General features: G+C 37.3%; 2 protein-coding genes across 3 annotated transcripts; both read right to left on the bottom strand.

Annotated features, from left to right (window-relative positions):
- Positions 1-2,906: 2,906 nt before the first annotated feature.
- On the bottom strand, positions 2,907-8,401 carry LOC140768362 (peptidyl-prolyl cis-trans isomerase CYP18-1). 2 transcript variants are annotated; one of them, XM_073108624.1, is made up of 7 exons: positions 8,231-8,401; positions 8,080-8,154; positions 7,933-7,987; positions 4,190-4,351; positions 3,591-3,749; positions 3,408-3,499; positions 2,907-3,287 (listed from the first exon to the last, which is right to left on the bottom strand). In XM_073108624.1, the coding sequence occupies exons 2-6, from the start codon at positions 8,100-8,102 to the stop codon at positions 3,416-3,418; spliced, it is 483 nt and encodes a 160-aa protein (XP_072964725.1). In that variant the 5' UTR covers positions 8,103-8,154; positions 8,231-8,401; the 3' UTR covers positions 2,907-3,287; positions 3,408-3,415. The 2 variants fall into 2 exon arrangements, with proteins under 2 accessions (XP_072964725.1, XP_072964720.1); XM_073108619.1 differs by lacking the exon at positions 7,933-7,987 and having other exon boundaries at positions 8,231-8,396.
- A 1,194-nt stretch (positions 8,402-9,595) lies between these two features.
- LOC140772545 (1-aminocyclopropane-1-carboxylate synthase 6-like) lies at positions 9,596-13,237 on the bottom strand. The gene is made up of 4 exons (XM_073114673.1): positions 12,716-13,237; positions 12,489-12,617; positions 11,075-11,235; positions 9,596-10,980 (listed from the first exon to the last, which is right to left on the bottom strand). The coding sequence occupies exons 1-4, from the start codon at positions 13,163-13,165 to the stop codon at positions 10,125-10,127; spliced, it is 1,596 nt and encodes a 531-aa protein (XP_072970774.1). The 5' UTR covers positions 13,166-13,237; the 3' UTR covers positions 9,596-10,124.
- Positions 13,238-13,489: the final 252 nt, after the last annotated feature.

Here is a 13,489-nt window from a genome sequence, read left to right on the forward strand (position 1 = left end):
TTAATGATTTTGATTCACATACTTGTCTCAATGCTTCATTCACTAAGGACCACTATCAATTTGATAGTAAGATATTACTTGTGATTTGTGGCTTTAATATAATTTTCAATTCTTAGGGCTCACATGATAGTGTTAGTATTATTAATTTTTCACATATGGGCTGAATCCTTTGTGGCTAATTTGAATATGGAGGAGTTGGGTTTTGGTGATCCAAATGTCCCATAGTGCAATAACTACTAGGGTTTTGCTAGACGCTAGTGACAATTGGGTATTGAAATACCCATTTCTTCCACCAAACTACTATAATCCGTAGGCACAAGAACCTCGTATCTTCTCTGCACCTACAGTCCAATGATATTGTTGAGGACCATGACCATATCACTAAAGTCTTCACGGATTTCTAGTAGTCCTTTTGGCTAATACCTTTTATGGTTTCTATCGCCTCTTCGGCCTATCATAATGACCTCATGGCCCCTTTTACCTAGGTTAAAATTTAGACTTCTTTATGGGATCTATCATCAGGTAAATCCCCTAGGTTTGATAGCTTTTAGATTGAGTTTTTTAGGGCTTCTTGGGAATCCATTATGCAAGAGTTGGGCTACGCTATTCTGTTTTCTTTTTTACTTATTGGCTTCTTGCCTGCCCAATGAGTTCAAACCCTTGTAGTGTTTACCCTTAAAAAGTTCTCTCTCAGAATTTCAAACTTGCAACCTATTTTGCTTTACGATGTGTGCTACTAACTATTGGCCGATCAAAAGGATAAAGAGCTAGTTTCGTTTAAGCAAAACGCCTTTGTGGTTAGATGATTAATCTTTATTAATGTCTTATGTGTGCAAGGGATTGTGTGTTATATAGAGAAAAGTCATTAATCTTTATGTGTTTATCAAGATTGATATGGAAAAGGTCTATAATTAACTCAGTTATAAGATTATTTTGACGGTTCCTAGGGCTATGAATTTTCTTTGTAAATGAATTGCGTGAATTTGTAGTCATATTTTTATGCTAGTTATTCTTTTATAATTAATGGGTCATCACCTCTTAACTTAACAGTTTTTGTGATATCCAGTGAGTAATTCAAGCTCTTCTTATATTTTTATTTGTGCTCTCAAATTCTCACGAATTCTTAAATAGAGAATGGATAAAGAGTCGTTTAAGGGTGGCGGTGGGCATACCAATTGTTATCCTATATTCCTAGATAGTTATTATTGTTATTGGAGTCCCGATCACTAACTTTGGCTAGTGTCAACCTTTGTTACTATCACCATGCGAACTCGCTAAGTGAGAATTTTTCTCTCTAGGCAAAGTGTATGGTTCCTTCTCATTCTCTCTCCCTCAAAACATTCTTATGGAGCTCCTCTGGGGTCGGCTGCCCACCAACATCCACATCCCTATTGATGTCTTTTGCCTACTATTAGGTTGAGCCTAAGAACCCTCTCCATTTTTATTTGGATTTGGGTCACAATTATGACATGTTTATATCTTTGTTTATCCTTCTTCGATGACTAGGTTAACGGCGACTAGATCATGGATGGCAACTCGTTAAGATGCAACTAATGCTTTCAACCTTTCGGTTGTTATCCATACTTTGTGGCAGATTTGGAAGGCACAAACTTTCTGCTTGCTTTTCTCAATAGCCCCAATTTTCATGTAACTCTATTTTGTAGAGCATCTAGTTCATGTTGTATGAATGTGCCCTTCCTTGTAATGATGCCTTCTAGATTCACCCCACTTACTGTGTTGTTAGTTCCTTCTCTCTCTAGGATGGTGTAAACTAATCTTGGATGGTGAGAAACATTGTCTATGTCATGGATTCTAATGGTTGTCCCATAGAGTAGAAAAAGTTTCCCACTCCAGCGTCATCTTTGCTAAAGCTACTAATCTTGTGGGCTAGTTTGAGGTTTTGCCCTTTAAGTTCAACCTCTTGAATGCTTGCATTAAATTAGATTCACTAGTTAATTGCTTCCTCTTATATTCTTAGAGCTCTAACATTATTCAAATGAAATAATTACTAAAATTATCCAATAAATCAATCTATCGATTATTCCTAAGGCCTCATTTACTTTAGAAATAAAATTGTTATTATCAGAGAATGAGGTCTTCATTTTAGAAATAGTTATTCTTATACTCACTTGTATTTAAAAATAAGATTACAATAATTGCATTTCGTGTGATATAAAGTGAAAGAAAAAATGTAAAAATATATTTTATTCTTATGACATTACTATAAATACTTCTAGATTGATGGAATAAATATCAAAGATAAATTATAATTAAATTGGTGTGTGATATAAAATATAATTTTAAGAAATAATATTTATATTCTAAAATAAGATTATTATGATATTTAACTGTTATTCTAAAATAAAGAATTATATTCTGAAATTAAAAATAAAATTATCTCTAAAGTGAACTAGGGCTAGGCTTCTCACGGCCTACATCTTTCTCCTTTTTAGAAGAGTATTTTCTCAGTCTAGAAAAATATATCATCTGCTTCCCAAAATATCACAATACAAAAGAGGCCATATTTTTTTAACAAAAACACAAGAGGCCTTGGTATATCAATTCTTTGTTCTATCAATTTCACCACCTAGAATGGGAATTCATTTTTTTCCTGGATAATTCTTGGCTGGAAAACCAACATGAAACAAGTTATAATATAATTCTTCCCTTCCAAAGATGATTTCAATTAAAAAATTTCTACTTGAAAAGGGTTAACAGATATCACGAGTACTGGAGTATCTCCCTTTTTGAGGACTAAAATATCTCTTTTCTTCTAACAAATAGCCAAAAGGAACGAGCAAGCCATGGCATGGCATCACTAAACTTTAATACTGATTGAGAGAACCAACTGTTCTATTTGTTTGGTCAAGGCCCTACAATGATATAGTAAACAGTAGTTCAGGATGGAAATCAAAGGTTTGTATTCCAAAGTTTGGTGGTAAAGACTAGCAGTGGCCCATAAATTTGTAGAAGTGCCACCTGATAAGGTCTTCATAAGCTACAAGATAGAGGACTGAATTGCTACAGTAGAGAACAATTCAAGAATGACTTTAATGAAAACCTAGAATTTATATCCTACAGATAGACATTTGCTCTTCGATCAGGAAATTTTTTCCAGCTGAAATTTGTCCATCTTCAGAGAATGATTGTGCCTAAGATGGTCTCAGCTGCCACACATTCTATAATTTAAAAAAAAAAAAAGGAAGCTGCATTACCAGTGCCAGCACAGTAAATGAGAAGATGCTAATTTCTTCAACAGATATAAGGTCTAAAGTTTCTTCAATTCCCTGAAAAGATGGGAGTTAAATTAGATCGACCACATAGCTAAAAAGGCTCCCACTTCATTTGCTTCACTTATCAAAGCCGTTTGTTAAATATTGAGAACTAAAGCAACAGAAATGTTTTACCAAGAAACTTATCCAGCAAGAGGATTTGCATGAATTGTCACACGGTTGAGCCTAATTTCAGCAAGCGGTCTATCCCCAGGTCCTGTCGGGGTCTGTTAAGGCAACAAGATTAGCACTTGAGCCATTCGTGATACAAGAAAGAAAAATTGTCTGTACTAAGCAGTAAAAATTAAAAAGACCTACCTTTTCCATAAGATCAAGGACTTCAAACCCATGGATAACTTTTCCAAATATTGTGTATAATCCATTAAGGTGTGGCTGCTTTGCATAAGTGATGAAGAACTGGCTCCCATTTGTGTTAGGCCCGCTATTTGCCATTGAAAGTATTCCCCTAGCATTGTGCTAATAACATACAGACTTGCATCAGCAATCAGGAGGAGAGACATACAATGTGATTCAACCTTAGTGCAAAGAAAGAAATCAACCACATTGTGGCAGATAGAATTTATAGGCAATGCAAGTCATCAAAGGTAAAGCGTTTCAAAGTTTCTGTTCTCTCCCCTGAAAAAGAGGAACATTTTCGCAAAAAAGGATCATTTTTTTTCATTTTTGGCCAAGGGCAGCCTAAAACCAAGGTCAAAATCCTTGCTACTCAGTAAGGGAGCCATGTGCCCTTTTGAGGTAATATTCCTTTTCTTACCGACTATGGTTAAAAGTGCTAGAATAAAATCAACAAACGGTGATTTGGTGACAGATCACTAAAGAAAAACCTAAGCGCTGACTATAAATTTGCTATCCACTTTGCATGGAGTTGAATGATTGAGAGAATTTCTTTCTGATACCTTTAGTGACTCCCGGATCTCATCATTGAATTTCTTTCCCCATATGCTTGTTCCTCCCTTGCCAGTCCCCGTGGGATCTCCACCCTGGATCATGAAACCCTTGATATTTCGATGAAATATAGTTCCATCATAATAACCGCTAGCACACAATGCCAAAAAATTCTGCATAAAATTCGAGCGCAAATAAGTTGAAACTCAGAAAACTAAAAGAGTACTTGTAATTCTAAAAGAGTACTTCACATACTCAAATCTGATATTGGGTAATTCTCATATATTTAATAGTAAAATAAGATGAAAAAATGGAAACCTTGGTGAGATCATAATTAAAGGGTTGCTTGTCAGACTCCAATATGGAAGAGGCATTCGAACTAAAAACTAAAGATAACACAATAAACTAAAACGTAAAGATATCACATATTTTATAGCAGATCTATAGTCACAGTAGTCAACAAGTAGATGAAATAAAGTCAACATGAATTATACAGCGAGATAACTTTTCCTACCTTAAAAGATGTACAAAGCTCCATTAGTCTATGTATATACATACATACAACATATATATAACCCAACTCACTATTTCACTCTCCACTTCCTCCCCTGTCCATTGATCATTTCTTCCCTCCCTAGTCCAGTCTATTCCCCTCCTGTCCTCCATAGCATGATTCAATTGCTCTTTCCCTCTCCTCATCCTCTAGAGACTCGAGTTTATTCTCCTTCCATCACTTGCCTAATTGCCCTGTACACTTGCTTTCTTCTCCAGCAATATCCATCAATTCTTCCTGCCACTCTTTGCTGCTCCAGCTTTGCCCTCCACATTCCTTTGCAATGTTACCACCCCTTCATTTTCTCACTAGAACAGCATCTCCTGTCCCACTCCTCTGTTAAAGGATATCTGATGACAGACCAATGGTTTATGGAAGAGTCAAAGAGGTGGATTAAAAGCATTTGATGAGGACAATGAGAAAATTCATCATTTCCCCCTTAGAAAGTAAGAAGATAAATAAAATAAAGCACAAAGAAGAATATCTGTGTTCAAGGAAAGAGTGAGGTAACAAGAAAGTGGCACAGATAGATTATAGGAATTTGTCTAATTGAAAGATGATTAACAGTTTGTTGTGCCTATCCTAGCATCTGCACTAGAGTGAAGAAATTTCATGTAATACTATCCTTTGACTCTAGAACACAAGTTGTACTCAAGCGTCTTTTTATCTACGACCAGTCGTGTTGCACAGACAGATTGATATTTATAATTTCATTCATAAAGATACAAAGATAGTCTTATATATATTTGATTAAAGAAATTATTAAGTCTTCTATTAATCAAGGATTTTGGTTTCCATCTATCCTGATCTGGATCAACTGAAATGAACTAGGATCAACTATGAGGATCAGTCAAAACGGATTAAACGGATTAGGTGATGGGTTCCGGTCAGGTATCTGTCGGATCAACAGATACTCAAACTATTTCGAGTGGATTTTGATCATTTTGGCCAAAAATTGCCGAGAAGCCATCCGACGGAGAGATGGTCAGACCTCATCTCTCTCCCCCATACATCCTGACGAAGTTTTCCAACGCTAATCCGTCAAAATAGAAGTTTGACAAGCTCAAGCCATGGAAGCAGAGATGCAGCGAGGGGCAAGGGCAGCGATGGTGCCGACGTCGAAGTGGTGAGCAGGAGATTGATTGAAGAGAGAAGAATGAGCGAGCGAGAGCGAGAGAGAGAGAGAGGAAGTGATGGAGATTTTTTTTCTCTGACTAAAAGTGACAAAAGGGGAAGAGAAAGAGAGCACAAGAGAGATAGAGATCGAGTTTTTTATCAGACTTAATATTTAAGCAATTTATATTTAATATTTTTCTGTTATTTTTTTAATTTAAGATTTTTCTGCATTTTTAATAATTTTAGAATCTTTACATAATTAAAAAACAATCCAATATTGGTGGCTGAAATGGTCAATACAACCGAATTTAATAGCAAGTATAATAACAAGTAAAAAGATGATATCCTAATATTCTCCTTAACGTCTCATTGTTATCAAGAGCCACCACAATAATCTTTCTCTTTCACATAAACAACTAAATGCCTCTCTTTCAGAATAGTGCATTTAAGTTGGGACTAATCTGAACTTGAGGCCAAAATAAAAAAGCATCTCGGTTTCGCCTCCACCAGGGTTCCAATATGCTCTACTCATCCAGGCAACTATCCCTCATAATTATTGAGCCTAGACGAAGCTAAAAAATGAAGCACTATCTTCTCCCTTTCACGAACAAAAATCATTTAAAAGATGCAACACTCGCCCCTCCAAATGCACATACTAACATACATTTAGGGGTGAAAACGGGTCGGATTAACTCCGATCCGACTCGGATCAGATTCGGATAAAAAATTTCTATCCGATTCGGATACGGATAGAATTTTTGAAAAAAATTCAGATACGGATTCGGATACGGGTAGGATATATTTTTCGAATTCAGATACGGATATCGGATATCCATTTATCCGCATATTTTTTTAAATGATTTACAGTTTTTAGTTTGCTTATTTAAATAGTAAATATTAATATTGTTACTAATAATACTTTATATATTATTTATGGAGATTAATTTCTCTAATTTTATATATTTGACATACAAAAAAAATTATTTGTTGTAAAACTCTTAATAATTTTATGTTAATTATATCTAAATAAAATATTATAATTATTTTAAATTCAATTAATATCCGTTTAAGATCCGATCTTTTATCGGAAAATTATCCGTATCCGTTTAGTTAAGATATGGTTTTAAATTTTACTATCCGTTAAATATCCGTATCCGAATCTATATTCGGACTAAAAATATGGATCCGAATATGGGTTGAGCACTATCCAATCCATATCCGATCCGTTTTCACCCCTACATACATTACCTCCTCATCTCCATGATTTTCTCTATTATCTGAATTTTCCTACTAACTTTTCAGAGTTCCTTTGATTTTTCTAATACTTAAAAATGCCAAAAGATAAAACCAATTAAACCAGAAGTTAAACAACCAAAACTCAGAAATGCTTCATTTTTTGAACTGAAACTAAAACCAAACCTATAACTTCTAACCATGTCCACATCCCTATATACTAAAGAGTACTAAAAGTAGAAATGCAAAACTTTGTAGAAATGATACTAACATACAGGCAATGTTTAGTTACCACTGTATTTTTCCAAGAAAATCATGTATCTCAATCAGATCTTAAATTAATCTAAGTAGCGGGCAGCTAACAATAATTTATTTTACCATGACTATGACACTATAGAAGATGAAATGATCAGCTACCGTCAGAAACATATTTCAAAGATGAGCAACTTGTTACTAAGGGTCCTACTCACAATATGCTTTCAAAAAAATCAGCAATCTCATTCGGAACATAAGCTAGTTTAAATTCGAGGCATGGTAGCAATAATTTTTTTACCTACCATGAATATGACAATAGAATGACAAGCCACTTGCTACTAAGTATCCTATTCATTTTCAATAACCAGTAACCCTAACAAAGCGATATAATGAGCAGTGATGAGAATTCAATTGCATTAGTAGAGTACCTAGAAGAGTCGCCCATGACCCTTACTAGGTTATGCAAGGTCACCAAGTCTTGCAGCGGAAAGTAAATTCACATCAACAAGTTGCAAACAAATCCAACCACCTTCTTACAATTCACCAGTTCCAAGTAAGTGAAACTAAATCGCACTGTATTAGGTTAAACAAAGCTACCTTCTTTTTTCGAACAAAAGGGGAGCAACCTAAATTGTGAGTTCGACCATCAAATCTAACAAATTAGAACCACAAAAGTCTAAATCAAAACTAAATCCCTATAAACTTAGCAAGTCGATTAAGAGAGGGAGGGAGAAGGATATAAACCTCCGCTGTCTTGGCGACCTCATCGCACGCGATCTCGCACTTGATGTCGCCAAGATTCGTGTGCAGCGTCACGGACTGCAAAGAGAGGAAAGCAACCGATGAATCCATCAGTAAGGCTACGAGCATTAAGACGAGGAAGGGATCAACCTACCATTGGATTCTGCTCTTCGCTCGATAGATTGGATGTGGAAGAGAAGTTTGCGCAGGTGGTCGGGAGTTTGGAAGGAAATCGAAGAGTTCGCACTTCGCAGTGTTGCGATGCTTCTGGAGAAGCCGAGGAGGAGGTAGCGAGTTCGATCCGGGTCGGATCGAGTGATTTGTGAAATATTTGATCGGGTCTTGTCCGATTCGATCCGATTTATAGTGTCTCAGATTATTCCGATCAGATAGGGGCTCGATCAAGCTCGGCTACTTTTGTAAATATAGGTTTGAAATTGTTAGTTTAGGCTCAAAATTTATCTAGTATGAGTAGGGGTGTAAACGAGCTTAGAAGCTCGGCTCAGCTCGAGAGGTGAAAAATCCCGGCTCGGCTTGAGCTTGAGTTCGATTCGAGTTAGAAAATCTTAACTCAACTCGGCTTAGCTTAAGCTTAAGCTTGATGAGACTTGAGTTCAACGGGGATTTGAACCCTGGTCGGCTGGGTTATATTTTTATTTTGATATACATACATACATATGTATATATATATATATATATATGTATGTATTGTCATCTCACATATTATATATCGTTTATTCAAGCTAAGCTCGAGCGAGCTAACTCTAGTTCGATTCGGCTCAATTAATCTTTCGAGCTTAAAAGTCTAGCTCAGCTAAGCTCATTTAGAGCTCGAGCCGAACTCGAGTCGAGCTCACGAACTAGCGAGCTTTTTTGACAGCCCTAACTACGAGTAAAGTTAATTTGCTCGACTCCGCTCGCTAGAGCTCGAAAAATATAAATATGAATAAATATATATAGTTAAGATTCTTTAGATTCTTTAGAATGGGATCTAAAGATCCATTTCTACTTAATGAACGATAGTTACACTAGTGAAACTGGCCTTAGATCCTTGGCAGCATAAAGATTGAACAATTATTTGCTGCATTCAAGCAAATAATTGTTTGCTGTGAGAACCTTTAATGAACGATAGTTACACTAGTGAAACTGGCCTTAGATCCTTGGCAGCATAAAGATTGAACAATTATCTGCTGCATTCAAGCATCATATGCCTCTAAGAGTACAAGGGAATTGAGGATGTGAATAAATGAGTATCCCAGAACTCAATTAAGAAAGAGAGCCATAATTGCAGAAGTAATTGCAAACAGACAGCAAGTGCAGAGGACAAGTGATAAAAACTAAAAGAATGCTCTTGCATTGAAGCTATTTGATGTTTGAAGACAGTTTTTGAGAAACCACAATAGCAATCAATGGAAAGAAAAAAGAGGTTTAGAAAAGTACATCTAGGATTTCACAAGGCTCCTGCAAAAACCCTATCAGAATTGCTTGAAAAACTGCAGATCTTTTGCTTCTGCATCACTGGAGAGGAAAAGTAAAATTAATATTTGAATCAATATCAGAGTTCTTTTAAACATGGAAAATTTTATCTGGGTCCATTGATTTACAGGAGAAACAAGAAGATGCTGATGCTACTAGGAATCCTTTTAATACACTACAGCTGTCAGAAGAATTCCTAAGTAGGGGACTACACGGCTACACCATCAATCTGAACCACTAGGCAAGAAGATAAATATTTGTTAAGCACAACAGCAGTACTTAGGAGAATGGCAGCAGTGAGCATCCTAAGTCTCCTGGCCAAGCCCTAAAATACTTCAAATCCTTCAGCACACGAACTGCAGTTGTATTCCTTCTCCTCAAACAGTAAACTAGAGTGTGATGGCACTTGCTTAGTTGCTGCACAGATGAAATGTTGAAGTGGAATTCTCTTCTCACGATCAAAGGGCATTCATTACATGCTAACTCATATGTGGCAGCAAAGCTCATTTAAGCATTAAATCCTCACAACTTTCATTTCCATGAGTTAGATTGAATATGATAATCTTAGCATGTTACTTATTAACTTTATGGCTTTCAGTTACTCTCCTGATCCTTTCCACAACTACAGGGATATCCTTCTCAGATAATGTTGTGAAACAGCACCGAAACCATCCAGGTTCAATACAATGGCAAGATGATCCAGGCGTCATATTGACCTTAGCTACGTTCAACAACTTATCACACAGCATGCGCTCCCCTTTCTCACTATATGATCGAATAAACTTGCTCATGTCTGCCCAACAGTAAAATCCTCCACTGCTATTAAAGCATTCAATACCTAGTTGTTTCAATGCATCCACAAACAAGATGTACATCCGCTGGAGCCTCTCCCTGTTGATCTCAAGGTAATCTGAAATGAACTTTGTATCTGAAAGCATTGAAATAAGTAAGCGTTCTGTAGGAACTGAAACAGAAGAGAACCTCGCTAGCTTTGCAGCAGCAGCCAGGACATTATCATTAAAGGAATAGATGACCCCCACTCTAAAACCCGGTAGAGATAGGTCTTTTGACAATCCATATATTATATGGACTCTGCTCTTATCAAAACCTTCTGAATCTAGGAGATCCAACACACTCACAAACTTGTTGCTTCCATGAATTGACCCAGCAAATATTTCATCAGAAATCAAGTGTATGTTCTTCTCTGTAGCAAAGTCAAGAAGACCATACAATGTTTCCCGGTTCAGCAGATAACCCACAGGGTTCGAAGGGTTAGAAATGAGAATAGCACGGACTTTTATCCCTCGCTTCTTTGCCTGATTGTATGCTCTATCAAGAGCAGAAATACTAATATTAAATTTATCAGTACTTCGACATGGAACAGGAATCAACTCTACCCCAGTGCGCCACTTAATGTCTCTATCCCACCTGCACCCCATTACATGAAGATGTATGTTACATACTTACATCTCATTGATTCATTACATCAAAACTAAATATTCATTTGTGGAAAAGAAATTACCCAGGGTAATATGGTGAAGGAACAAGAAATGCATTTCCTGGATCTGCCAAACAGAAGCTTAAAATCTCAATTGCAGGAGTGGCACCAGCAGTTACCACAATTTGTGACGGATTAAATGAAACTGAACCTTGCATCACTTGGCCCATAAATCCAGCTATAGCCTGTTTAAACATCCATCAAGTACTCGTATAAAAAAGTTTACAACAAGAACTACCAAAACATCTCATTACTCCATAATAGACCAATGGAACAATTATTTTATACTAAGAATGAGCACAAATATTAAGCTGTCAGTATTCTCAAATAAGCAGTAAGGTGCTAGCTAAGACAACATCCAAGCATAGGGAATTTTAACCATCAGATATCAAACTACATAATCCTTAACAGGTAAAATTTCATATAAAAGACAGTACAGGAATACGAAGAATTAAGCTAGAGATAGACTGTCAAATGTTATCTTTGTATTTTATGACATATATGTATTGATGTTGTTTCACGTGAAGAAAAGATATCAAGAAAAATTTCACTTGATCAATAATTTCTATTTTTCTGTTACAGTAGAAGAAAAGAACAGATATTCCCATGTTTCACATGCATTATACAAGACTCACAGGAGAATCATTAGATAGGCAACAATAATAACAAATATATTGCAATAAGCCTATGACATATTATCAACTTAAGTAAGATTATCACTACGAAGAATGTAATAGTCAAATATTGAAATTATTGCTCCAAAAGCTCAACATTCAGTTTTAGTGTGTAATATCCGAACTTGGAACAGATATTCACAATTGCAAATCCAACTTACACAAAGCTATAAATAAAATCATCAATTCTTCGTATGGAACACTACAAAACCAATAATCTGTTAGCAATCAAGTATGCAATGTGCTTTAATGGTTCTCACAAATCATAGTCACTTCATGCCACACTTAACCAATCTTTTACTGTCCAACTTGACAAGGCAAATTCAGTACACTTCCAGACAAATATGTTGCTTTCTCCTTGCAGAGCTAAAGTTATTAGTCATGTAGCTTGATAGTGTTCTGACATACCGTGAAGTGAACCCGAATCACTCAAGTTCTTGGGGAAGAAGAAAATAGATGTCAATATGAACCATGCTAGCAGCAACTAAAGAAAATAAGCAAACTTGTAGAATTCCGAGGATAAATTCATAAAGCCAACCCGAATAAATGACCTATTTAATTGATCAAAGTAACAGCAATAAACAGTTTAGATACGCCCCATAAGCAACTCCAATAGTTCCTAATATGGACATCAAGCAAATAAAATCCATCAAAACAACTTCTCACAAAAAGGTCAAAAAAGAAGCAGGTACTATTTTAACACCCATAGAAATAATAAGAAAACTAAAAAAAAAGATGATCTTTTTCAACTTATTTCTTCGTACCATTTTCAAATCAATCAACCCATCGAACGGTTGATATGTCGCCAGCCCCCTAATACTCAATTCCTCCTTCCCAAGCACCGCCTCCTTCACGTTCCTCTCCAACCATTCCCACACCAAATCCAGCGACAACTGCACTAAACCAACACCAAACACTTCATAACTTCCCCCGAGAAAACCCCCAAAGCAAAAAAAAAAAAAAGAAAAATAAAAAGAAAAGGAAAACCGACCTGGTTCTCGGCCAGTCCGAGCTGCACGATCCCGTCGGGATTCTTGACCGCGTCGTAGGGGTCTTCGGAGCACCTCCTCAGCCCGACGTAGTAGGCAGAGTCGCCCTCCTCGGGCTTCACGACGGCGGCGGCGCGCGAGGAGAGAGGCGGCGCCGCGCCGCGGGGGGAGAGGAGACCACGTGAGAGGGTCCGGTGGATTCCAGCGGCGGAGATGAGGTCAGGGAGGTTAGAGGAGGAAGGAGGAGGGGAGGAGGCGGGGCGGTTTCGGGATTTGAGATAGAGCTGGAGGAAGTAGAAGAGGGCGCAGGGAATCAAGGAGCCGAGGACGAGGCCGCCGCGGCCCTGGACGACGCCTTGGAGTGGGACGATGATGCGCATCGCGGGGCCGTCGGATCGGGGGCGGGAGCGGTGGGGACCGTCGGATGCGGAGGAGGAAGGGGTGCGGGTCATCTGGGGAAGGTCATGGGCGAGAGAGAGAGAGACAGAGAGAGAGAGGTGGAGGCGGAGATAAAGAGGGAAGGGGGGGGGGGGAGGGGGGAATGTGATGAGAGTGTGTTTTGCTGCAGCTGGGTGTTTTTTTGGGGGAAAAGGAGAGAGGGAATAGGGGGGTGTGATGGAGATCTTTTTTTCGGTTTTAAGAATTTCCTTTTATTCTCATTTATGCTTTCCGAAAATTCGAAATGTTTTTTTTTTTAAATGTGCAAATAACACCCTATATTTTTATTTTATTTTATAATTTAACACTTTCTCTTTGGGAATTTTGTAGCCAGACCC

The sequence above is a fragment of the Typha angustifolia genome, chromosome 2, assembly GCF_048772165.1.
Source record: "Typha angustifolia cultivar Huaian chromosome 2, ASM4877216v1, whole genome shotgun sequence".
In the NCBI taxonomy this organism is placed as follows: Eukaryota; Viridiplantae; Streptophyta; class Magnoliopsida; order Poales; family Typhaceae; genus Typha; species Typha angustifolia.

What these genes read in the sequence shown, in the direction of transcription:
- LOC140768362 (XM_073108624.1), bottom strand. Translation starts at nt 8,102, where the DNA reads ATGAGGTCGCCAAGACAGCGGAG. An exon ending in AGATCCGGGAGTCACTAAAG is followed by an intron (nt 3,750 to 4,189) that starts GTATCAGAAAGA and finishes GTATGTTATTAG; the next exon opens with CACAATGCTAGGGGAATACT. An exon ending in TCCTTGATCTTATGGAAAAG is followed by an intron (nt 3,500 to 3,590) that starts GTAGGTCTTTTT and finishes TTGCCTTAACAG; the next exon opens with ACCCCGACAGGACCTGGGGA.
- LOC140772545 (XM_073114673.1), bottom strand. Translation starts at nt 13,165, where the DNA reads ATGACCCGCACCCCTTCCTCCTCCGCATCCGACGGTCCCCACCGCTCC. An exon ending in TCGGACTGGCCGAGAACCAG is followed by an intron (nt 12,618 to 12,715) that starts GTCGGTTTTCCT and finishes GGTTTAGTGCAG; the next exon opens with TTGTCGCTGGATTTGGTGTG. An exon ending in GGTTGATTGATTTGAAAATG is followed by an intron (nt 11,236 to 12,488) that starts GTACGAAGAAAT and finishes ATGTTTAAACAG; the next exon opens with GCTATAGCTGGATTTATGGG.